Source organism: Patagioenas fasciata, chromosome 1 (assembly GCF_037038585.1).
Source record: "Patagioenas fasciata isolate bPatFas1 chromosome 1, bPatFas1.hap1, whole genome shotgun sequence".
Lineage (NCBI taxonomy): Eukaryota > Metazoa > Chordata > Aves > Columbiformes > Columbidae > Patagioenas > Patagioenas fasciata.
The window spans coordinates 152,251,762-152,276,022 of NC_092520.1; the positions used below are offsets into that span (position 1 = coordinate 152,251,762).

Here is a 24,261-nt window from a genome sequence, read left to right on the forward strand (position 1 = left end):
GGGGTTTTGTGCTGTTCCTTTGAAATGGCTCATTCTAGCAACTGTGAAAGGAAGGATACTCTGGAAAAAATTGCTACATTTTGGTAAGCCAAGACACCAGAATAATAAACAGAAAATAATAAATATTACAAGCCAACTCTTTGCCAAGGGCTAGACATTCCTGATGTTCTGTGTTCTTCCAACAGTGCAAAACAGCCACAAATTCAAGACAATTTACAGGGTTTGTTCTTGCCCCCTACCACAGGGAAAAGCCATTGCTGCCCAAAGAATTTAGCCCCTTGCATATGTTTCTTTATTTTATGATGAAAAAATGGAAAAACCAGTAGAAGGCTCCAAACCAAGTAATGAAGAAGAAGAGAAGTCTCTATTTCTTTTTTTTTTTTTTTGTTTTGCAGTGCCATGGTTCCCAAGAAGTATTCAGGAGCTGGACAGATTTGCTAATCAGATCCTAAGCTATGGAGCAGAATTGGATGCTGACCATCCTGTAAGAAACAAAGTTTTTTGTTTGGTTGGTTGGTTTGTTTTGTTTTTGTTTTGTTTGTTTTTTTTTGTTTTGTTTTGGTTTGTCTGTTTGTTTGTTTGTTGTTGTTGTTGTTTTAACATGTTTCTAGTTATTGGGACAGATGTTTCTTTTATTTACATATGCTTTGCTTTAAGACAAGTTTAGTAGCCTGACTCTCATGTGGTTTAGGACCAGAAAGGTACCATGTTTACAGGGTTAGAATCAACCAAATCCCTAGTATGAAGTAAATCAGACCAAAGGTTGCTTTAATTTAAGCAAACACCAGGAGACCTTAAAAGTCATAGTGGTTGTCAGAGCACAGAACCACCACAGGACACCTCTGGTTTTCCCAAGTGGCTCTGATATGATGACTTCAGACTCATTTTGTGAATCAGTAGCAACAAAAACTTTGGAAGCAGCATATCATAGACCAGAGATGTAATAGGAAGTTTGGTTGGTTTTTTTTTCATCTCTGATCACATACATGTGATTGAGCTTGGTGCCTTGTTATGTGGTTTTTAAATCTGACATGATTCTTGTATGTTGAGACAGAACAAAAGAAAATGTCTCTGTTTTGAAAAGTTTGTGGTTTAAATGGTAGAGTCAGAAAGTTTTGTTCATCAGATTAGCTGATAAAAACAACTTGTTCAGCGGTTTTACAGCTCTTCCAGATGTAAGAATGATTTCTGCCTCTATTCCCTCTCCAAGCAAACAACAACTTATTTTCATTTGTCAAAACACACTGAGTTCCATGCAGTGCAACAGAAATTGCTGCTATTAGTTTAATTGGGATAGGTTGATTATAAATAAATTACATGCAGCGCAACAAAAATTGCTGCTATTAGTTTAATTGAGATGGGGTGATTAGTCATTCACTACCCATTGCTTAATTTGAGATGTGTTATGTATCATGTACAATGATTCATGATGTTCAGTGAGGTCACATATGAAAGACAGAATGAAAGGAGATACACTGAGTCAATGGCCCCCTTGTGTGTCATGTGGGAATAGACCAAGATTGTGTTTGAAAAAGGAAAACAACAACAACAACAAAAGATACTAAAAGGAATTAAGCATCTCTGCTCCAGTTCCTAGAATTAGTTAGTGAGCAGGTTAAGCCTTAAAAAGGGAACCCAGCTGCTGGGGTAAATAAGTGTGACAGTACACAGAGAGTAGAAAAAGAGAAAATAAAGGAGCTTGTGGTTTTAGTAAAGTGATATGGGATTCAATCACAAATGCCTCTATGCCAGGTTAATCTTGAACAGCACACATTTTAGACCCTTGGCTGCCTCTTTTTGACCAACACTCTTAGATCTGCACTCTACTTCAGCTGTCTCCTGTACTTCATTGTGTTTCATGGTCCTTTGGTCCAGATGTGCCATGCACTGCCGAAACATGCATTTGTAAGCAGCCGCAGTGTCCAGTGGATAGTTGCTGTTTGTCCTGCAGAACTATGTCCTAGCTTGGAAGGACATTTCTCCACTTTAGGTGGTAAAGACACTCCTAGCCCTGAGGAACTCTCAGTCTAAATAGCAGGCACACTGGAACAGGAAAATGGCTATCTTAGATGAAGATTTAGAGATTATATTCCTTATCTCTGGTTTTATTGCTAATTAGCTGCAAAGGCCAAGCTCCAAACCGCAAGGTCTATTAGAAGTTCTCAGTAGTAATTAAATCACTTCAAATGGTTGAATTTGTAGACCAAATAGAGCTTTTTGGCCAGCAGAGTGCCTACTGGTCTTCTAACAGTTTGAAAATGCGTACCTTTAAGCACAATTCATGCTGAAAATCCACCTAAAATGTCTGACTGAGTTGATCAGTGTGTTTCTAATGTGGTTTAACTCTGTTTTGCTAGACCAGCCTGGCCCTGCTAGGAACTGCAACAAGCTTCCTGAGAATCCAAAAGGACCTGGTTATCTGAGTGCCATTAATGAGGTGTATTGCTCTTGTGGGAGCACCTTGCTGACTCTGTAAAGGAGCATGTTTACCTTTTTTGTAGCACGTGGAAATGAGAAAATGAAAGAACTTGGGGGGTGAGAGGTGCTGGGAGGCTGTGGCTGAATGATTGACCTGGTGGTCTTGCAGATGGGGAAGGAGCAGTGCCCTGTGCAAGCAGGGTGCACCTGAGCTGGGCAGGATGAAGGCAGCTTCCTCACTTGTCCTCCTGCACTTCTTGGACTGCACCAGCCATGCCCAAGGGTGCTCAGTGAGAGGAACGCTGTTTACCACCTGCATTTACAGAGGAACTGACTATCGGTGTTTCTCTTTAGGGATTCAAAGATCCTGTGTACCGGGCCCGGAGGAAGGAGTTTGCAGATATCGCCTACAACTACAGGCAGTGAGTGCTGAGAGTGTGGGCATAAAGCAACCCCACATCTTTTGCCCTTTCCTAAAGCTCTCACGCTGCTGGCAATCCCTGCTTTTCCATAAGCATCCTCCTGCTGTTGGCTTTCCTCTGCCACGTGTTTAAATCTCCCTGTTCATGTATTTATCCCCAAATCACAGTAAAACAAAAGTAAATTGTTCCAGGCACATGTTCAGAAGATAACATCGCCTCCCTTCTTTCCTCACAATGCCCCTCTTCCCTGGCTTTGTTGTCTAATTGAGCAGTAGACTCCGTTGCTACTACAAAGACCTGAGTGTTGAATAAATCTGCTTCTGGTATTCTCTCCATTAAACCAGGGCTAAGGGAGGACTGCCGATCATTTACATTTACATTAAAGCAGGAGCTGCATACACTATTAAAATAATTAATAACTTATGGTTCTGATGCTAATCCAGTTCCTGATACTCTAATTTTATTATGTCTGACCCAGCTGCAATCAGCAATTTGAGCTCTCATTTCCCAAGAAAAATAAATGAATAGAGATGATAAACTCAGTTAGAAAAGGCTTGCTTGATTGCTTTCAGTGATCAGATCTGGAAGAGATAAAATTCTGTTCCCAGAGCCACTCACACATTTACATCAGTACTACTGGGCCTTATTCTTGCTGAGACTGCCAAAAATTGTGATTGTAAAGAATAAAGCAACATATGTTGTACATTTAGGGCTTCACTTTGCACAGGACTGCAATGAAAATATAGTCCCTGAGCCAAAGAGCTAATAATCTAATCACAAAATGAGAGACAAAATTTGACTGATTGACGGAAAGCAAAAAAAAAAAAAGTCAGGAGCCCAGTTTATAGTTAAAAAATTTGGATGAAACTTTGTGGCTACATGTGGGTGGACCTAGTGTCCATTTATAGGTATCCCACAGAAAATTTACCTTTCCTACATAATGAATAGCAAATTCTGATCTCTAGTTTTCAGGCTTTCATCAAATCATGTAGAGATAAAGCAAAAAAACATGTTAACTGCCTCCTCCCCACAAGATTCAAACTGAAACCATCTTAAGAAGATGAAACCATTATATTCCAAGATTTAACCAATTGATATTTAGTCTTCTATCCAGATCCTTAGATACATTGGAAACAGGGCCTATACCAACCTGGACCTATGTCCCAAAAGCACCTTCTACGTGAAGTTCTTGGACTTTCCAATAAGGTCTTCCAGTAACAGGTTGTGAAAGCCCACATCTGGGCTTCTGGGACTTGTGGAAAGAAAGCACATGTTTTTTGTGACTTTGGGTATTGATTTGGGAAGGCCCAGATGGACGTGTGATGTCCTTGCCCCTGGGTGCTACACCTGGCAGATATGCCTTTCAGGGTCTACAGTGGGGAGGAGAGGTTGAAGGGGTGTCTCCAGCTGGGGGAACAGAGATGCAGAGACTAGGCAGGAGGAAAGGGACAACCAAAGTTATCAGGCTTCATGGGAAGTATCTGAAATGGCAAGTAGGCTTAGCTTGTGGAGTCAGCTACAAAGGTGAGGTGGCTCTGTGGTTGTTTGTCTCGTACTGCTCTTCCTACCATCGATTTCATCCACTTCTGTGTCCCTTCTCTTGCACCTGTTTTGTCCTCTTGCCTCCTGCTGTTCCCTTCTCTATTCTGCCTTTGCTCTTTTGTCTTCTCTCCTGACACATTTACTGGTCATTTTTGTTGTATGCCTCATTTCCCTGACTTCTCTCTTTTTTTTACTTTTAGCTCTCCTCTTCCCTCTGCCTTCCTTTGCTTCTGGCCCTGTTGTTCCCTGAAATTTTTAATTGAAATTTGAAGGGTTTTTAAGCCATAGCTTCCCCCTGTAGCCCTTGAAAGTGGCTGAAGATTACTAGGAGTGCCCAACAATCCCCCAGTGCCAACAATCTCCCAGCAATCCTCATAATTCAACATGCTGTTTAAAGCTCCACAGATCAAGGAGGGCTGACACAGAGAGACAGAAAATGATGGTGCTCCAGAGGAGCTGCCCTGAGGCTCAAGGAAAAAATGAGGGGGTGGGAGATGGTGGGGTATCATCAAGAGTTTAACAATGGATCTCTGGGGCTTAGAAGGCTCCAGCATTATTCCAGCAGTGATGTTAACCCTATTAAGTTCCTTAAACCCCTTTGATTTTTCAAAGCTGCTGGATTCACCTATGGCCCTATCGTTATTGCTAAGGAATTGAATATTCACAGGAGGCCAAACTATATTGCTTGTGATTTTCTAATTCCTGCTAGCTTCAACATGAGCTAAAGACATGGAGGCTTGAGGGTGGGATTTGACTCAAAATTACTCTTTTTTTATTATTAAATAGCATAAAAGTGGCTTAAGTCTGCATGTGTTAAAGCATGAAGCACAGCTCAGAATTTCTCCACATCTCCACGAAACAGGTTTCTGGAGCTGATGATTTCCCTGTTGTAACAAAACAATCAATGTTATGTGTATTAGAGCAAGAAATACAACAGCTGCTCCATATCTAGAAATGCAAATAAATTGAAACCATCAGCCATCAAATATTTTTAGAATAACATCTTGATAACACAAATAAGCAATACATTATTTTTACCACATTAATAAAAGGAGTTGTCTGAATGCCAGTATCTCAGCTGAGGTCAGTAGGGTACTTGCAAGCTTATGCCTAGGGGCAAGTGAAGCTCCTTTTGCACCTGCTTGTCAGACAAAAGGCAACTCTCCTCCTGCACCAGCAGCTCCTGGCCAGCCCATGTAAAGCTCCTGAGTATAATGCTGCTGGCATAGAACATTTTCTCTGTTGCTCCTATCGAGGGTATCTGCTTTCTTTTCAGTGGCCAACCTATTCCTCGAGTCACCTACACAGAAGAAGAAAAGAAAACATGGGGCACTGTCTTCAGGGAGCTGAAGAGCCTCTATCCAACTCATGCTTGTTATGAACACAACCACGTGTTCCCACTGCTGGAGAAGTACTGTGGCTACCAGGAGGATAACATTCCACAGCTTGAGGATATTTCAAAATTTTTGCAGAGTAAGTTTGAAGCATATAAAAACTGAAATCAAATGAAAGGCCTCAACTGTCAGTGGCGGTGGTGCTTCCAGAGATGGAAAAGTAGTCCCTGCTTTATCACAGGCTCCCTCTGGTGCTTGGGCACATCACTACATCCGTGTGTCCCAGATCCCTCTCTAAAACTTTCAGGGGTATGAAGATACAGATGCTCAGATACTGTGATGGTGGTACACATGGGTAGAACATTTCCTACTCTCTCACAACTAATCTCTGTTTTGCATAGGGAGAGCAAAGAAAACAATTAACAAATGTCTTCCACTGTGAGGAGTCTAGACAAAGAAAAATCAAGCACACTAGCTGCTTCTAAGATTCCATTTTTTGTCCCTTCAGCCTGCACTGGATTTCGTCTGCGTCCTGTTGCAGGCTTGCTCTCCTCTCGGGACTTCTTGGCTGGGCTGGCATTCCGAGTATTTCACTCTACGCAGTATATTCGCCACGCGTCCAAACCCATGTACACACCAGAGCCGTAAGTACTTTGACACAGAAAGTGTGTAAAGTTGCAGCAGACTAACAACAGGGTCAGCCCAACTGATAATAACCATGTGGGACTCTGGAGTGCTCCTGGGAATAGAGCTAATGGAGAGCGGCCAAGCAACTGCTCTCTTCTGAAAACATTTTCAGAAGATTTCTAGTCTTTTTAACAAGCTGCATCCTCTTCTGCAAGTTCTTATGGGACTGATCAGACAGTTTTGCTACTGAAGGCATGCTTGCATGATGGCTGGGAAGCAAGAGAGCAGTGTACAAAGGCTATTAATACTCAAACAGTGGTGTGAAATCTTGTGCAGGAATGACTCAACATGTTGCAAGCAAGTTTCTGGCACCAAGGCAGACGAAACTCAGATCATTGTTCCCTTCTCTTTTTCAGTTTTATGTTGTAATGTTTCTCTCTGTCCCTGTCCATTGTCCTTTTCCACTTGCTATTTTCAAAACAATTTTCTTCCTCTGCTTCATATTGTTGTAATTCTTTCTCTCCTCCCTTACTGTTTCTTTGCTTCCTAGTCCTTTCCACAGCCTCCTTTTCCCCTCCATTTTTCCATCCCTTATACTTCTGATTTTCCTCCTTGCCTCTCCTTACCCTCTTCTCACCATGCACAAAGCCAGGCTGAAATGTCTTCCATAGACTTGCCCTCCTGAGAGCATCTTATACCTCTCCCCTTCTCACCAAACCACTTCTCTGTCTTTGAAAAATCTAGAAGCCCCTAGGTGAGTCTGTCCTCAAACATGGCTGCCCAGCTGCTGCCTTCAACTTGCAATGAAAGAAGTCCTACCAGAGGAAGGGCAAGCTTCCACCTCTCAGTGGAAGGCTGTGGGCCTGAACAGGAACTGGAGTTGAGCTCTTGTGGTACATGTTGACACCATGGTGTCTTAGTATCTTGAACTTGATCTAAAGAGGTTTCTTGTCATTGAGACTGTAAAGTCCATTTTCCCTTCAGTTAGGTGATTTCTTTCTGAGCTTTATTGAGCTGGGTGGGCAGTTGAATGAATGGTTTTCTTCCATAAGGGAAAATGAATAATATATCATTCTTCCTTTGAGGGATATATGATGATGAAAACACTGAAAACCCTGGAGTGTGCGACCCTTTCCATCACAAGAATCATTTTAGAGCAAAATGTTTTCCTGTGAGTCCTGAACATTATTTGCTGGTAGGAGCAAAGGCACTGCACTCCTGACTATGTTCTGACTCTGAGGCATTCATCCAGCATTGCTGAACTTCTAAATTAAAGTTATTCAGATGTCATGTTTTCCTGCAGTGATATTTGCCACGAGCTGCTAGGACATGTGCCTCTTTTTGCTGATCCCAGTTTTGCTCAGTTTTCCCAGGTAAGTTACTCAGTGGTTATACTGTTTTTATAATTGATCACACAAGAGACTAGTTAATTCAGAGGATGAGCCAAGAGCTATGAGAAGTGGTGTGGATTCACCTTTAAGCATATTGAGAGTGGCCAAGGCTGATCTATTTATTGCTTGAAATCTTGACACAAATCACTTAGGTGAACTCATACACCCAAACACTAAATGTCTGTCTTGTGTGAGGTGGTTTTTTACAGGCAAACTTTTTGCAAAGCTAAAGAAGTGAAGGAGTAAACTTTTGTTTGCATCTTACCAGAAAACATGAAAAGACAGAAACAGAGAAAGTCAGAAAGAATCAGAAAAGCAGACAAACACAGAAAGAGAGAGAGAAAGAAAGGAAAAAAGGACAGAGGGGAAGAAGGCAAAATGAGCTATGTAACATCCTGCTCACAAGACAAAAGTCAACTTTGTGTAGTTAGTAAGCACTCAGTATTGGACTCAGGCTCTGACCTTTCCCGAATGGAGGATTTCCTTTAAGATAAGCCTCACTGCATCTTGGCTTATTAGGATTTTACATGGTGACGGCTGCTCCCATGCTTTTGGTGTGTGTGTGCGGCGTTCTGATTTTTGCGTTGTGCAGTCCTCACTGGAACAAACTGAGAAAGGTGTCTGGTTATATACAGTCTCTGGTGGCTGTCTTCTGAATCCAGCTGTTGCAAGCCTCCCAGGAAAGTCTCCATTAGCTGCCAAGAGTGAACAAGCTCTTTCAAATCATGCCCTGTCCTTCAGAAAAAATTACTCATTCAAGGCTCCAGGAAAACTCCTGCAATCAGGGCCTGTTCAAACAAAGAGAAATATTTCAGGTGTGTGGGTGTGATTGATTTACTTCCTTTTGACTGTATCATTCTCTTGGGTGTGCATTGTAGACTTGATCAAAAGCCTGTCAAAGCAAAAAGAGAATTTTATTTGACCTCAATGGGCTTTGTACCAGACACAAAGGATCATGCTTTGTAAATGACATTTGGACAGGACCTTTTGTTCATTTCTGGAGAGATTTCTGGTTTAAAATTGATGTTGCATGATAGGAACATGTCCTGTAAACATTTGTGTGTGGTAGTAAGCAATGGTAACATTTAAAATGTGAGAAATTACACAAGATGAGACAGGAAGAATGTTTGCAATAAACAGCTTGAAGAATAATGGTTTATTGTTACAGGAAATTGGACTGGCATCTCTGGGAGCTCCGGATGATTTCATCGAGAAACTCGCTACGGTAATTTAATAAATGAGAGCTCAGTTTTCCAAAGCACCCTGCGTTGTCTTAATTCTTCTGCCACTGAAAACACTGATAGAACTCCCATAGAGTTGAATGGGAATGAAGTGAAGTCCATGATTGGAAAACCCCACCCTGAAACAGTTGCATTAAAGGAAAATAACTTTGGCACCCCTTATTCAAAGTGACAGTTGTGATTAAACACAGAAGCCTAGACAAGACTTCCTCCAGCACAAACATATTGGGCAAGAAGATATTATGTGTTACTACATCCCCACAGGAAATCTCGGGAGGCAGCTTTGGTAGCAGTCCTACCTGTGAATGTCCCTTCTATTCCAATTTCCCAGGCAGATGATGCGCTCTGCAGTCAGTGTGGCTACCCTGAATCCTACTCTGAGACTACTGAGACCCAGAGTCGCAAACTTCTAAAACCAGGGATTTGTCTATGAGATCAGCATCCTCAGTGTCTGGGCAAACCATTGCACCATCTGTACTGTTTCTGACAGATGAGGTAGTTCTTCTGAGCCAGAGCAGGTTTCCCTTCAAAATGACAGACCAGGAAATCATACTAAGCCACAGATCATCTTCCTTCAATATTGCACTAATAGCTTATTCCCTCTCTTGCTGCTGCAGCTGGACAACCTCTGTGTGAAACAGGACACAAACTTCTATCAGCTAAGGTTCTGACTTCAACTGGGCTGGCCAGCCAAAATGAAATTTTCTTGCTGTAGTTTCATTGTTTCTGCTCTGCTGACAAACATAAGCACAGTAAAACACAACTGTGTTTGTCAGGGAACTGAACTGATTCACAGGCACACTAAGTCTAGCACTGTGCCCCTTCCAGAAGAATTTCAGTCTGTGGGGATATTTTTTTGTATTTATACACTTGATATTTGACACATGGCAACATTTTAAATAGAAATGAAAACTGCAAATATATTCAAATCAATTATGTGTGCCTGCTTTTTATGATGCATTGATTGTACGCTTCTGTATAATTTTCTTGCTAGGTTTATTGGTTTACAGTGGAGTTTGGACTATGTAAGGAAGGTGATTCACTCAAGGCATATGGTGCAGGACTGCTGTCTTCATTTGGGGAACTGCAGGTATGTTCTATAAAACAACATTTCAAATAAGTTTATAGTTGCTCAAATTTCTGAATGACTTTCGGCTCTTATTTTGCTTCGCATTTTGCACATAGAAGTAGCACGAAATGTTATACTTCATGGAAGACCTCTAGTAAATGTGGCAGTGTGCACAGGGGACTCATAACTGCTTCTTTCCTAGTAGGTGACATTGTCATTGTATTCCACAGAAACAGCTCTTTCCTGTCTGAAATTGGGTGGCATTGAGTAGCTCTTTCTTTCACAGCAAATTCAAGCACTTTTTAACTGAAATAAATTTCTTACCCTTTTGCTCATATAGTATTGTTTATCAAGTAAACCTGAGATTCAGCCTCTTGTCCTGGAGAAGACTTCTGTGCAGAAGTACCCTGTTACTGAATTCCAGCCTGTCTACTATGTTGCTGAAAGTTTTAAAGATGCAAAAGAAAAGCTAAGGTAATCCAGTCATTTCACAGAAGGACCAGTTTGTTGTCCATTGACAATACGCTGGATCCCATTGCTGTAATAGATATTGGATTGACAGTAATATTTTCAGAGGCACTACAAAAAAATGTGCATTGGTTAAAGAGGCTGAGTAGTTGTTGCACTCAAAATGTTGTTAAGGACAATGAAGGGAAGATACCTTATACATGAAGTCAAGAGTTTATGGTTAGTCTTAGAGTTTCATCTGTATAACCAAAATGCAGCAAAAAATTATTAGTCCAGTTGCAATGATATTAACACTTAGGGTCAAAGCTAGCTAATTAATGCAAAACAAGTCTCTTTAACAATGCTATAGTTAAAAGTTTTAATATAAAAAATCTCCTATTATCTATTCCTTTTCCTCTGAAGTTATACTCACCCTAATACTTTCTTTTGAGTCTTCAGCCAACAGTTTCTGTCTGATGGTGTGGGGTAGAGTTGTCAAGTGATCAGAAGTTTGAGGTCTTCAGAGCAGGGCTGTGATGTTAATGAATGGGGTTTCTTCCTCTGTTTTTGGAGGAGGCAAGTGGTGTTGATGCTTCCTTTCTTCCTCCTCAGCCCAAGATTTCCTCAGGGTCATTTTTATGTTTTCTAACATGCTTTACATCTTGCTCTTTCTCTACATTGATCTGCAAATCTGTGTTGCTTCTGACTTCACAATTTATGTAAAATATTTGTCCCTTTTGTTTCCTCTAAAACTGGTTGTGGTTGTTGTTGTTGTTGGTTTTGTTTTGTTTCTCTCTCAGCTCCTAAGTTTGCTTTACTATAAATAACTGTCCAGTGGCGAGTTGTTGATAGCCTGGGGACTACCAGCTTCATCCTGTGCTCACACCTTCAAGGCCTCTTGTATCAGCCCATGCTGGTGCTTTGTTATGCTACATCGTTGTGGGTTGGAATACATGATCTCCAGAGATCCCTTCCAACTACAACCATTCTATGATTCTGTGATCACTTTAGGGTCAGATTTAGTTTATTAATACTATGTGCAGTGTAACTACTTGCTATTCTTGCCTATATAAAAACTATTAACAATAGGCATAATAGCACACAATTATTTGGAATTAAGCAAAACTAAGACAAATTAGGTAATAGCCACATGGTCATTAGACAATTGCTATTACAACTAAACAAAACTCCAAGCAATCCTAATAACCCCAATCCTGAGGCTTGTGTGGTTAGCTTAATAGAGAGTCTCCAGCTTGTTACCAGCAGTGTGTTTACAAGACTACAGGGCTACACAGTAAATCTTTCAGTCATCTGTGACTGAAATACAGACTCAGGTCCAGTTCAACAAGACTTTTTAATAACAGTCCAGGTTCAGTTCTGGTTTTTGAAACAGAAATGGCTCAGACTGTGTTGTTCAGCTTGGGTTCCACCTCACAACAATATTTCTGTTTCTCTTTAAAAAAGCACCACTGTGTTTCTGGATATTAGTCAAGCCATTAGGGGTTAGCTTTGGTACACACTTAACAAATATTTCACTTGGAGATGCCATACAGGGACTTGTCCCAGACCTGCAGTCTCTTCTCTCTCCCTCTCTCCCATTCACAGATAAACACATACAGAGATCCAGGATATTCTGCTGCCCCCACATTCCCCAATTCCAAAGTCTTCCTAGCTACCTCGTCTGTTGCTTCTTCAGTTGTCATAAGCCTGTAGCTTCTCCTTTTGCCATTTTCTCTGGGGTAATACCTGAGAAAGGTGGCCTTCTTTTCTGTGTTGTGCTATTAATATCCTACACACGGTTCCTTTCTTCTCTGTATACTCTAACTCAGTAGAAAATTCCTTGAGAAAACAGAAGATGCTGCCTATAAATACAATCTTGGAACTTCTTTAAGTGTTTCAATGACCAAACTGGAAAACTGATTAAATTGGAGTCTGGGGGTTAATCCAGTGCCTGTGTTCATGGCATACACCTGGCCATGTGTGTTTGTGTGCAATGGAAAACATCCCTGAAAAATTATACTGAGGCTGACCTAAAATATTTTTCATCTTAAGGCATTCATCTTCTGATTAGGATCTTACCTTCAGCTGAGATTTGGGAAGATTGTCTTCTAATGTGCATCTCTTGCCTTAGAAAAACTGGACTGATACCACTAAACAATTTTCCATCCTAGCTAACATTTTTTTTTCCCACTGTCACACCTTGTGTCCTGCTCACACTGCAGTTTGAGACAATGGCCTTAGCTGCTACTAATTAGGAATAAACTGAAAGAGAAATGTGGAGGTGGCATCCAGTATACTCCATTGTTCTGGTTATATGGGATTTGCCATGCTGAGTCACAATCAGGGGCTCCATAATCAACTCCTGCGTGATTTCCTTCCTCTTTCAGCAATAACTTCAGTAATCCAAAACAGATATATAAACCAGTATCCTGCTGGGGTCTACAAGGAGCCTGGAACAATAGCTCTGACCATGTCATCCCATTCAGAGTCTGCCATGGAATTTACTATTTTGCAGAAGGGAAGGCTTCAGATAAGGGTTGGCAAGAATACTGCTTTACTCTATTGACTATCATCTCCTATCTTTGCAATGGCCTGAAAGCCACTGCCAACCATGGGATGTTAGCATTCTGCTTGTTCCTTAATATGCCAGGATGGCATAGGTACTTGACCTTACTTTCCCAGAAATTGCAGACTTGGATCAGGATTCTTATATTTTGCATTACTGAAAGGAAAATGAGGTTTTCAAGTTCAAATCCAAATAGTTGCGTAGTTGGTCTATACCAGGAGCAGTGTTGCCATGCTAATTACATAATTAATCCTGTTTGGAAAAAAGAAAAAAAGGTAGTAAGGGCAAATGCAGATTCAAGAGTGTTACAGAATGCTGTAGGTCTCATATCACTCAGCAGGAATTTAATTATTTCCTCTCACAGACTTTCTTATTCTCCTCATCAAATGTACATACCAATAAAAGAGTGACTTACTGCAAAAATAAGCTTTTCAAGTTTGTTTATGTTTTTGTGTTTTTTTGCCTCAGGAAATTTGCTCAAACGATCCCTCGTCCTTTCTCTGTTCGGTACAATCCCTATACCCAAAGGATTGAAGTCTTGGACAATGCAAAGCAGCTGAAGAACTTAGCTGACACTATCAATAGTAAGGAACTACAGTTTTTTTACCTTGAATTCCTCAAAACTTGGATCAGAAATAGCAACCACAAAGCAGATTTCATCTGGTTGCATTTAATGTTCTCAGCCTGACCAAGTTCAAGCCATACACATCTCTTTTCTGCTGGAAAAATTGCTTCCTGATTCTAGCCAAGATTCAAAATAGTTTTTCCATTTGGCTGGAGTTGGTTACGTCTGAAATATCCAGCAAGAGTGCTTTAGTGGAGATGCTAGGAAGGGCCAGAGTGACTTATGATGGATTCTGATGTGTGCTTTACCTGTTCTCAATAAGGAAGAAAAAGAAAAGCTTGGCTTTAGTCATATTTCATTTTGCCATTCTAGCCTTCTTCCTAGTTCATTTACCCCTTAACATCGGCTAGCCTGCTAAAAGCCAGCACCCCTGATCCTGTGAGCCATCATTGTATGGCTGATGAAGGCAAAGGCCTGACTCTGCAGACCTTACTCCGCTAAGACCCTAATAAACGTGTCCAATTCAGCATTTATTTTTTCACCTTATTCTTTCAGGGAATGGATATAAAGGGTAAATAAATACAAGAGTGTTAGAAATGGGCCAGCTTTAGGATTAACTTCTCTGATTATTTTCTTTTCAGGTGAGATGGGGATCCTTTGCAATGCCCTCCAGAAAATAAAGTGAAGATTTGCTATAACTTGCTAATTGCTGGCCACTGACTAGAAGCTGCCATGTGCAAATGCCAGTCTTTGTCTAGTTTCAGTCTATTATCTTCCTGTGTACTGCATGAATGCTTACGTTATGTATCTTAATTACTATAGATTAGCAGAGAAAGAGACACCTGCACGCTACCCTTGAATCTTTTGGCCTTCAGACACTAATCCAATTTTTATCACTAATGCATAAAAATGACCTTAATACTGGGAATCTGGGGAAAGCCTCCATGTCTCTTATGCCAAAGGTTAGCAGAATGAGATCTCCACCCTGCAGAGCTATAGTCTGATGCAGCTGTGAAGTTGCATTACCACCCTGGGGCCAGGGATGGGATAGTAATCACTAACAGACTAATCCACCTTGATTTTTTTTCACAGTCATTCTCCCTTCAATTCCTCACCTTTGTGCAAGGTTCCCATGGACTCCCAAATTCTACACCTATCAGTGGGTATACATATACCACTTAGCCCTCTGTAGCTCTACTTCTGCACACAAGCACCTCTATCCTGATTTTTTTTTCCTAAAAATCAGATATTGCCATTGATCCAAAGCATAGATGCCAACGGAAGAGACAGCAAGTATGCTGCAGCCTTACTAACGAAGATTTATCACCATGAATAAACACACTGTACTTGCACAAGCACCGATCCTGAAAGGGTCTTTGCAGGTCAAGAACATTGTATGCTGTGGTGTGACATTAGTTTGCAGAGTAGAGTTTCTAAGCAAGGCACTGACACTGTCTATCCAGAGCATGGAGCCTGTGCCTCAATACAGCACCCGCAAACAAACCCCTTCAGAGGAGAGTTACCTAAAGGCAAGGCTGTGTGGCTTTTTGTGGTTGGATGTGAGGTCAGTTTGTCAATATCTCATGCAAACAAGAAACCATGCAGATGTTTTAACATAACATCAAAGCCTTATTATTAATAGTCCAGTCTCAGAGCTGTGCTGTCTGTAATATTGTGTAACATCACGGATTCAGAGCTGATTCAGGACCAGCTAGCTTACAGAAGGGGGACACTTCTCTTAATATATATAATCAGCTACTCACTGTGGAAGGCTGATGTGTGAAGTCTACCTTGTGTCGTGTCTGTCCTTCTCTGAGAGTGTTTTATTCAGAACTTCTACAAGCTGTCTTCTAACTTTCTGGACTCACAATCCAGGAAGTGGATACCAACACCTTGGACGTGGAGAAGTGGTTCTTACAATGCATTTGAAGGTCTCAGAGCCTTCCAAATCCTAACTCACTGTATCTGTGGCCAGAGTCCCCACCAAAGCTATGGAAGACCTGGGTTAGCTGTGTCCCAGTCTGAGTGCATTTGAACCCAGACCTGATATCTTTCAAGACAGGCCCTAAGTCATAATGCTTTTTGGAGTCTCCTTCCTTCCCCCACTTGAGCTTTACTCTCCCTTTTTCAGTTAAAGCAGTTTTATTCTTCCTGGAGTACAACTTGACTGAGGCAGCAAATGAAAGCAAGGATGAATCCAGCTTAACTCAATGGCTGAGTCATGGAGACAAAAGAGCTTGTCAGTTCAAAAAGCTATTTTGGTATTTTATCTAATAACTTTCACTGAAAGCAGCTAAAAGCCCTCTTGGACTAGTCCACATTGTATAATGCCTCCCTGTAGCTTTTTAGTTGAAGGAGGAAGGAGATCAGCACTGCTACATTGGAACAGAACAGAGCAAAGCAGAACAGTATTTGAAACAATTCTGTGTCATGATACTTACATGATTCAGGAGTCATGTTTCTGTTAGGAGATCCAAATATGGAGAGGGAATTGAATGTCCACAGGTCTTTTACCTACTATTGTATTACTCTCATATTTATAGTTTGAAAATCAATGAAGCTTTAATGTAAGCATCATCCTTTAGGAAGACAGAAAGTACATCTGTTTCCATTATATTTATGGTGGGTAATAACATTAATCTAAGCATACCAGCTGGAACCCTTTTCAATAGACGTATACTTATGCAAAATGGTATCATTTTGGTGCTTTGAAGTAAGCTTTTTTATCTCTGTATCCTTTTTCTTTTTTTTTTTTTTTCTTTCTCATGGCAATGTCTGTGTAGATCTTTCAGGTGTAGATCTTTCAGTCCTGCTTGGCATGTATTTTCAGTGTGAAAGAAGCCCATATTTTTCTCTCTTAATATAATAGGACCCATAAGGCAACTGTGTATCACAAAGAGACAATTTCATCTCAAGGGTGAAGTCTTTCGAACTAATCCTCGGACAGCTTTCCAAACTCCTCTGCTTATGCTTGTTGTTATGAGTGACAGCAGCAGCAAGTCTATAGTGATATTGAGAACCCAGGATTCATGGTTGGTTTTTTTTGTGCAAGTGGAATGGTTAAAGAGTATTGATGCCACATATCCAATTCTGTGTCCCTTAATGCAGGTTTAAATGAGCAATAACTCCAGCCAAAGCAGCTTAACATAGCTGTTCAGCAATAGTGAGAGAAGAAGAAAAGTTTAAATGCTCAGTATTTTAAAAGCAAAGGAAGTATACTGAAAGCAGATTTTTCTCGCAGAACAAATTAGCCTGTGCATATGTGCTTTAATAAGTTGCATTTTAAATAGTGTTTCTTAATGGGTGATTTCTTATTTCCACGCTAAAAAAAAATAAGTAGTGTAGCAAACTGGCCATTTATCTGGCCAGTGTAATTTCTCTTTGCAAGGTAACCACACAGGTCTATCAATATTAAATACCCAGGTAGGTGACATGCCCATTTGACATGGGTTCCAGCTCAAAAAAGGCTGTCTTGCACTGGTTGAGTATCACTCATCCAGACAAGATCATGAAAATCATATATATAAAAAGAAAAATCTCTTGATTTATGTGATTACCTAGAAATATACAGCAAAGCCTGAATTGCTCTACCTTTGCTTACTCTGGACATTTTTTTATGCTACTCTGAATAACCTATCCCAAGCTACTCTTTTACATAACCTTCATCTCTTCTGTCCCACTATGACCACATTTCTTGATGTCCTCACCTCCAGGCCTGTTTCAGGTGACCAAAGAAGAACACTCATGAGGCCCTCTTCCTTTGCAGTGACCTTGGCCAAGTGACCTTGGTGATGGAGGGGGGAGTTGTCAGCACAGCTTATACAGAAAGGTGGTCTCCTCTGAATTTCCTAAGATACCTAGATACAACAGCAGCCTTGGAGTAAGGATGCATTATTCCCCAAAGGATGCAGAAATTGTTCAAAGAGGGATTAAGCACAGAAGGACTCAACAAGAGTGCATTATTTTAAAGCTTGTCTCTTCACTGCTTCAACCAGTCTGGCGCCTGGTAGAGAAGACTTTTTTCATATTCAAATGTAACCATATAAACTAACCTAAATAAACAGAAATATTAATGCTGCATCCATCTCAAATGAATAGCACTGTGCTCATACAGGGTGGAGGTATTTGCATGAGAAGAGATCAAAAATGGGTAGATTGTTTGTAGCAACCAGCTATGGCCTTTCAAAGCATCGACCTCAGGGGCTGCATGAGAGGGGGTGAGTCTACTCTTGGGGTGGGAGATCCCCACCTTATGGAGGGAGAAGTTGCCTGTCCCATGGGAAAGGACGACACACTGTGCTCCAGCCCTTGCATAGCCCTTTAAATTGTAGCACCCAGACTCAAATCTCTCCTCCTGCACTCCTAGAGGACACCAGAAGTGCTGAAAGCAGGACTTTGGATGTCTCAGCAGAGCTGACTTACACCATGACAGCATGAGTAAGGTCTTCCTGGGCCTGCCCCAAACATGGATTCAAGATAGTATTAGAGTGTCCACTGTCTGGGGATGGGCCTGTCACCACCTGGAGAGACAGGGCTCTCTGTGCTGGTTTTGCAGTGGGCTGCAAAGTTGTGCTGTAAGCTCCATCTGTATTGCTTCAACTGTTACCTTGACTGATGAGTCCAGTTTGGCTCTATAGAGAAACCTCAATTTGTACACAGAACCATGATCAGTGCTGTACAGCAGATAGAGATGGGCCTCTGACACTGGGGCATAAAGACAGCCATAGGAACCTGGTGACCTGGTCTGCCAGTATTTACAACCAGTGCCTTAAACAAGCATCTTGAGCTCTAGGGCTTTCAACTGCACATCCACACATAGCTGGAGTAGGAGACCTTGTGACATACAAGGATGCTGTGAAGTTATGCAAGGAGAAAATCAGAAGGGACAAAGCCCAACTAGAGCTGAGCCTGGCTACTGCTGTAAAAGGAAACAAAAAAAAAATGCTTCTATGAATACATCAGCAACAAAAGAAAAGCTAAGGAGAATCTCCACCCTCTGGTGGATGTGGGTTGGGAAAGAGGACAAGCGAGAAGCTGAGGTAATAAAGTATGTCTTTACCTTAGTCTTTAATAGTAAGGCCAGTTGTGCTCCGGGTACTCAGCCTTCTGAGCTGGAAGACAGGAACAGGGAGAAAAATGAAACCCCAATAATACAAGGGGAAATGGTTAGCAACCCAATACACCACTTAGACACACACAAGTCTGTGGGGCCATATGGATCCATCCAAGGCTACTGAGGGAGCTGGTGGAAGTGCTCATCAAGTCACTTTTCAACCAAGCGATCAGGCCCAGTCAGCATGGGTTTACGAAAGGCAAGTCCTGCTTGTTCAGGCTGATCTCCTTCTATGACAAGGTGACCCACTTAGTGGATGAGGGAAAGGCTGTGGATGTTGTGTACTTGGACTTCAATAAAGCCTTTGACACTGTTTCCCACAGCATTCTCCTGGAAAAGCTGGCAGCTTATGGCTTGGACTGTCATATTCTTCACTGGGTAAAGAACTGTCTGGATGGCTGGGCCCAAATTGTTGTAGTGAATGGAGTAAAATCCACTTGGTGGCTGGTCACAAGTGATGATCCCCCAGAGCTCAGTATTTGGGTCAGTTCTGTTTAATATATTTATCAACGATCTGGACAAGGGAATTGAGTGCACCCTCAGTAAGTTTGCAGATGACACCAAGTTGGGTGGGAGTGTTGATGTGCTGAAGGGTAGGAAAGCTCTACAGAGGGATCTGGACCATCTGGATCAATGGGCTGAGGCCAATCGCATGGGGTTCAACAACACCAAGTGCCAGGCCCTGCCCTTGATCACAATAACCGCAGGCAATGCTACAAGATTGGAGAGCAGTGTCTGAAATTCTGCTTGATGGAAAAGGATCTGGGTGTCTTGATCAACATGAATCTAGTGGAGTACCTCAAGGGTCAGTACTGGGGCTGGTATTATTCAATATATTCATCAGTGTTTTGGATGAGGGAATAGGAAGGCTGTGCTGCCATCCAGAGAGACCTGGACAGGTTGGAGAATTGGGCGAGGAAAAAATTAATGAAATATAACAAGGGCAAGTGTAGAGTCTTACATCTGAGTAGGAACAACTCCAGGTTCTATTATAAATTGGGGAATCACTTATTAGAGAGCAGTGTAGGGGAAAGGGACCTGTGGATCCTGGTGGACAGCAGGATGACCATGAGCCAGCACTGTGCCCTTGTGGCCAAGAAGGCAAATGGCATCCTGGGGTGTATTAGAAGGGGGGTGGTTAGTAGCTCCTTCCCCTCTACTCTGCCCTGGTGAGACCACATCTGGAATATTGCGTCCAGTTCTGGGGCCCTCAGTTCAGGAAGGACAGGGAACTGTTGGAGAGAGCCCAGCGCAGGGCAACAAAGATGATTAAGGGAGTGGAGCATCTCCCTTATGAGGAAAGGCTGAGGGAGTTGGGTCTCTTTAGTTTGGAGGAGACTGAGGGGTGACGTTATTAATGTTTATAAACATATAAAGGGCGAGTGTCACAAGGATGGAGCCAGACTCTTCTCGCTGACAACCAATGGTAGGACAAGGGGTAATGGGTTCAAACTGGAACACAAGAGGTTCCACTTAAATTTGAGAAGAAACTTCTTCTCAGTGAGGGTTACAGAGCACTGGAACAGGCTGCCCAGGGGGAGTTGTGGAGTCTCCTACTCTGGAGACATTCAAAACCCGCCTGGACACATTCCTGTGTAGCCTCATCTAGGTGTTCCTGCTCTGGCAGGGGGATTGGACTAGATGATCTTTTGAGGTCCCTTCCAGTGCCTAACATTCTGTGATTCTGTGAACATGAGCCAGTCGTGTGCCCAAGTGGCCAAAAAGGCCAACAGCATCCCGGCTTGTATCAGGAATAGTGTGGCCAGCAGGACAAGAGAAGTGATTGTCCCCCTATACTCAGTGCTAGTGAGGCCACACCTCAAATGCTGTGTCAAGCTTTGAGTCCTTCACTACAAGAAAGACAATGAGGTGCTGGAGTAAGTTGAAAGAAGGACAATGAAGATGGTGAGGAATCTAGAGAATAAACCTTATGAGAGGCGTCTGAGGGAACTGGGGCTGTTTAGCCTGGAGAAGAGGAGGCTGAGGGGAGACCTTATTGCTCTCTACAACTGCCTGAAAGGAGGTTGTAGCATGGAGGATGTTGGTCTCTTCTCCCAGGTAACAAGAAAAAGGACAAGAGGAAAAGGCCTCAGGTTGTGCCAGGGATGGTTCAGATTGGATATTAGGAAAAATTTCTTCACAGAAAGGGTTGTCAGGCATTGGAACAGGCTGCCCAGGGAAATGACTGAGTCGCCACCCCTGGAGGTGTTTGAAAGATGTATAGATGATGTTCTTAGTGACATGGTTCAGTACTAGAATTAGGTTATGACTGGACTCAGAGACCCTGAGGGCCTTTTCCAACTAAAGTTATTCTATGATTCCATGATTGTTATTTGTGCCATGCTTATGGCCTAGAGTAGTAGAATGTAATGATAGAATTGTTTTGGTTGGAAAAGACCTTTAAGATCATCAAGTCCAATCATTAACCTAGTCCCTCCAAGGATATGGAGATGCATGCATGGGAAAGGTCCAGTCTGGACTCAGTCAGGCTCAGTTCAGCTTGGTCTCCACTTCACTTGCCACCACTGCTGGGGGAATGTGGGAGTGCAAGGAGCCTTACTCCCCCGCTAAAGCCCACCTCTTCTCCCCTGTCCCATTCACTTTGCAGCTGCAATTCACCCACCTCTGCAGTGCCACCTTGCCCTCCCGGTGTCCCCCGGGAGATGAAACGGGCCAGAGGCAGGAGCCCCGAGGCAGCCCGTGGAGTGAACGGTACCGCAGCCCGGAACCAGGCCGGGTTCAGCACCGCGGACAGCGGCCTGCCCTACCCTACTCCGGCCCGGGCCCGGGTTGGGCACAGCCCCGGGATGGCCTCTGCCTGGGCTAGCACTTAACCACGCTCTGCAAATCCCGTAGTGCCCGTGGTCTGGATGGAATGATATTCCTCAAGACATTGAGACCTGCTGCCTGGTCATAGTGCTTCAAAACTCACCGTGAATTTTGTGTCTCAGCCAGGTAATAGATGGGGAAATCAAGACCTTCCCAGTGCTCTGTCTTGAGCCAAGGGCAAACACTGCACTGTCATGGTCTCTGGAGAACATGATTTGGTTGCACTGTCTTTATCTTCCTTGGCCAGGGAGGAGGTAAGAGCAACACAGCACTGGGGTGTATGACCCAGCCAGGATCAGCTAAGGGGCACATTAATAATGGCTCCATCTGCAAAGGGAGGACAGAGAGGTGGTCTTCTCTGTGGGCCAGCAAGATGACTTTCACAGAGGTTCCAGTACACTATAACTTGGGGTATGAAGGTTTCTGGGGTATTGTTCATAGCCAGAAACACATTTGTGGATGTCAAGGGATGCCATGCCCTGACAGAGGTAGAGCTGAACCCTTCCTGAGCTTGTCCTGCCAGCTGTGAGAAAGATGTGACCCTGGTCTTTTTGAGAGTCTACTTCACTGGAGATTGAACTTGTTTCTGTCATAATTTTAACAGAGGAACTTAGCCTGGAGGCAGTACTCAGCTTCTGTAGGGCTAGGGTAGAACAGGTCAGATCCTGTGTGTAGGAAAAGCTCAGAAGTAGGCAGTGAACTTTGTCACTGGCTCAGGTCTCTCTGGCACTCTCACAATTGTGTCTGTGCAGAGGGGACACCATTTGGATTGGTCTAGGGTTTGGGGGAAGAGCCCCTTTGGTTCCTCAGGGCCATGGTCAATGCAAAGAGAGGCCCAGTGACGTAAGAGAGAGTGGGGAAGAGGAAGGGCAATATCATACATCGTGCAGGGCAGTCCAGACTGGGAGATGCAAATGGGGCTCAGTCTAATTGCCTCTCCACAAAGCAGCCCATCTTCAGGGTTGAACAGCTTGCAGACACCTTCAAACAGAGCAAGAGGGTCACGCTTTGAAGTTACCCAGAGGAGGAGGGTTCTCTTGGGCATCTGCGCATATCCTACGCAGGCGGTTTCCCTTGATGTGTCTGGCATGGCCAGCATAAATGTCCCTACACCTAACACAGCAGCAACCAACTTACTTTGCTGCTGTCTGGTGGTGCTGATCTCACCACACACATATACAGACTGCATCTCCAGTCTCACCATATCCCCTGGCCATTGCTCTGGGAGAAATGCTCACATCCTCAGGCAGTTTCCACTTAACATCTGGCAATTGCAATCCACTCCTCTGTCTCCCAATGAAGACCAATTTGGTGGGGGACTCAGGTCAAAAGGAAGAGGCCAGCAAGGAGAAGGAGATGTGTGGCATGGAGTCATTGAACAGGCAAGGAAACACGGACTCCAACAGGGAGGATGGCAGAACTAGTCTCATCCTGACCCTGACCCTTTCCAATGTGAGGAAGACTGAGCTCTCTAAGGCAGCCAAAGTCTTTGAGGTACAGACATCACCACTTGCTTCCTTCACTGAGACCTCTTCTGTCCCTACTGCCTTCACATGCCTCACTTTGCATTTCCCTCTCTCTCACCCTTCTCTTGCTCCCTGCCTGATTTGTGCCTCCACCTGCCTTCCCCCCTTCTCACTGTCCCTGTTTTGCTACAGCTACCCTGAGAGGTTGGCTAACCTCTCCAAGTGAAGGAGGAGAGTGGTCTGGAGGGAGGGAGCAGCTGGACACAGTCATTTAGAAGCATCATCATTTTATATAAGGGCTGCTTAGAGCAGATACCAATCTATTATTTCTTTCTAGCAGTTATGGTGGCCAGTCATGACTAAGCAACAGGCCAGCATATCAAACACTCAGATTGGGGGAATATTAGAAGCCAATGAATTTTCTCCGCATATTTGGCAGGAGATACAGAGAACACAAGAGCTGTAAACCATACAGACATTGTATCTTCTGGGCACTTGAAGTATCCCTACCAGGTGCTCAGCCTCATCTGTGAAAATGAATAATTCAAAACAAAAGTCTTATATTCGTTACTTATTTTTAACTGTTCGCAATTATTTAATGATTAGGGTGTTATTATACATCAATAGATCTTCTTTTATTCTGCCAGGGTCATAAGAGTTACCCAGCCACTCTTTTGTTATTCTGGCACAGATTAAATGCTACAGTCAACAGTATCTCATCTTTCATCTCCATCTATCTCTACCTAATTGTACAATGTTTAATCTTTAGCTCTGCCTGTTTTTTTAGCTCATTCTAATCTGGGCATTATTAGGCTTCATTGCTTAACATGCACTTCTTGTTAAGATCTCTTTTAGCCGCTTTTTAGACACTGTAGAAGTGTACCTAGACTTACCTGGATTGTCAGTCTTTGGAGAAGCTTCTTCATATGAACATCTCTTGCAGATGTTTGAAACACAGATCCATCATTTTGAAACCAGACAAGCCAAAAAGCCCAAGAACTCTACTGATGATCTTGACATTTTTGTTGAATGTGAAGTTCCCAGTGCTGATGTTGCTGTCATTATCACCTCCTTAAGGAGAGTAGCAGAGGATGTGAAAACTAACAGAGAAGAAGGTAAGAAAAGTATGCATCTGATAGTGCTGTTTTGTTTCTTTGTGCAGTAACTTTTTTACTATTAGCACCATAACAGTAATTTAATTAGTCTGGAAAGCAAGTGAGCATGCATTAGT

At 42.7% G+C, this 24,261-nt stretch overlaps 2 protein-coding genes across 2 annotated transcripts in view; both read left to right on the forward strand.

Moving 5' to 3' along the window:
- PAH (phenylalanine hydroxylase) overlaps positions 1-15,411 on the forward strand; it is a 40,859-nt gene extending 25,448 nt beyond the window's left edge. Inside the window, exons 4-13 of the mRNA XM_065862753.2 lie at positions 396-484; positions 2,773-2,840; positions 5,659-5,855; positions 6,225-6,360; positions 7,647-7,716; positions 8,903-8,959; positions 9,970-10,065; positions 10,385-10,518; positions 13,526-13,641; positions 14,264-15,411. Of these exons, the coding sequence (XP_065718825.1) occupies positions 396-484; positions 2,773-2,840; positions 5,659-5,855; positions 6,225-6,360; positions 7,647-7,716; positions 8,903-8,959; positions 9,970-10,065; positions 10,385-10,518; positions 13,526-13,641; positions 14,264-14,307 (1,007 nt within the window). The 3' untranslated portion in view covers positions 14,308-15,411. The remainder of the gene's footprint in view (positions 1-395; positions 485-2,772; positions 2,841-5,658; positions 5,856-6,224; positions 6,361-7,646; positions 7,717-8,902; positions 8,960-9,969; positions 10,066-10,384; positions 10,519-13,525; positions 13,642-14,263) is intronic.
- A 5,987-nt stretch (positions 15,412-21,398) lies between these two features.
- The window catches only part of LOC136101265 (tyrosine 3-monooxygenase-like), a 31,416-nt gene continuing 28,553 nt past the window's right edge, over positions 21,399-24,261 (forward strand). The window contains exons 1-3 of the mRNA XM_065837306.2: positions 21,399-21,524; positions 22,867-23,058; positions 23,974-24,154. Of these exons, the coding sequence (XP_065693378.2) occupies positions 21,399-21,524; positions 22,867-23,058; positions 23,974-24,154 (499 nt within the window). The remainder of the gene's footprint in view (positions 21,525-22,866; positions 23,059-23,973; positions 24,155-24,261) is intronic.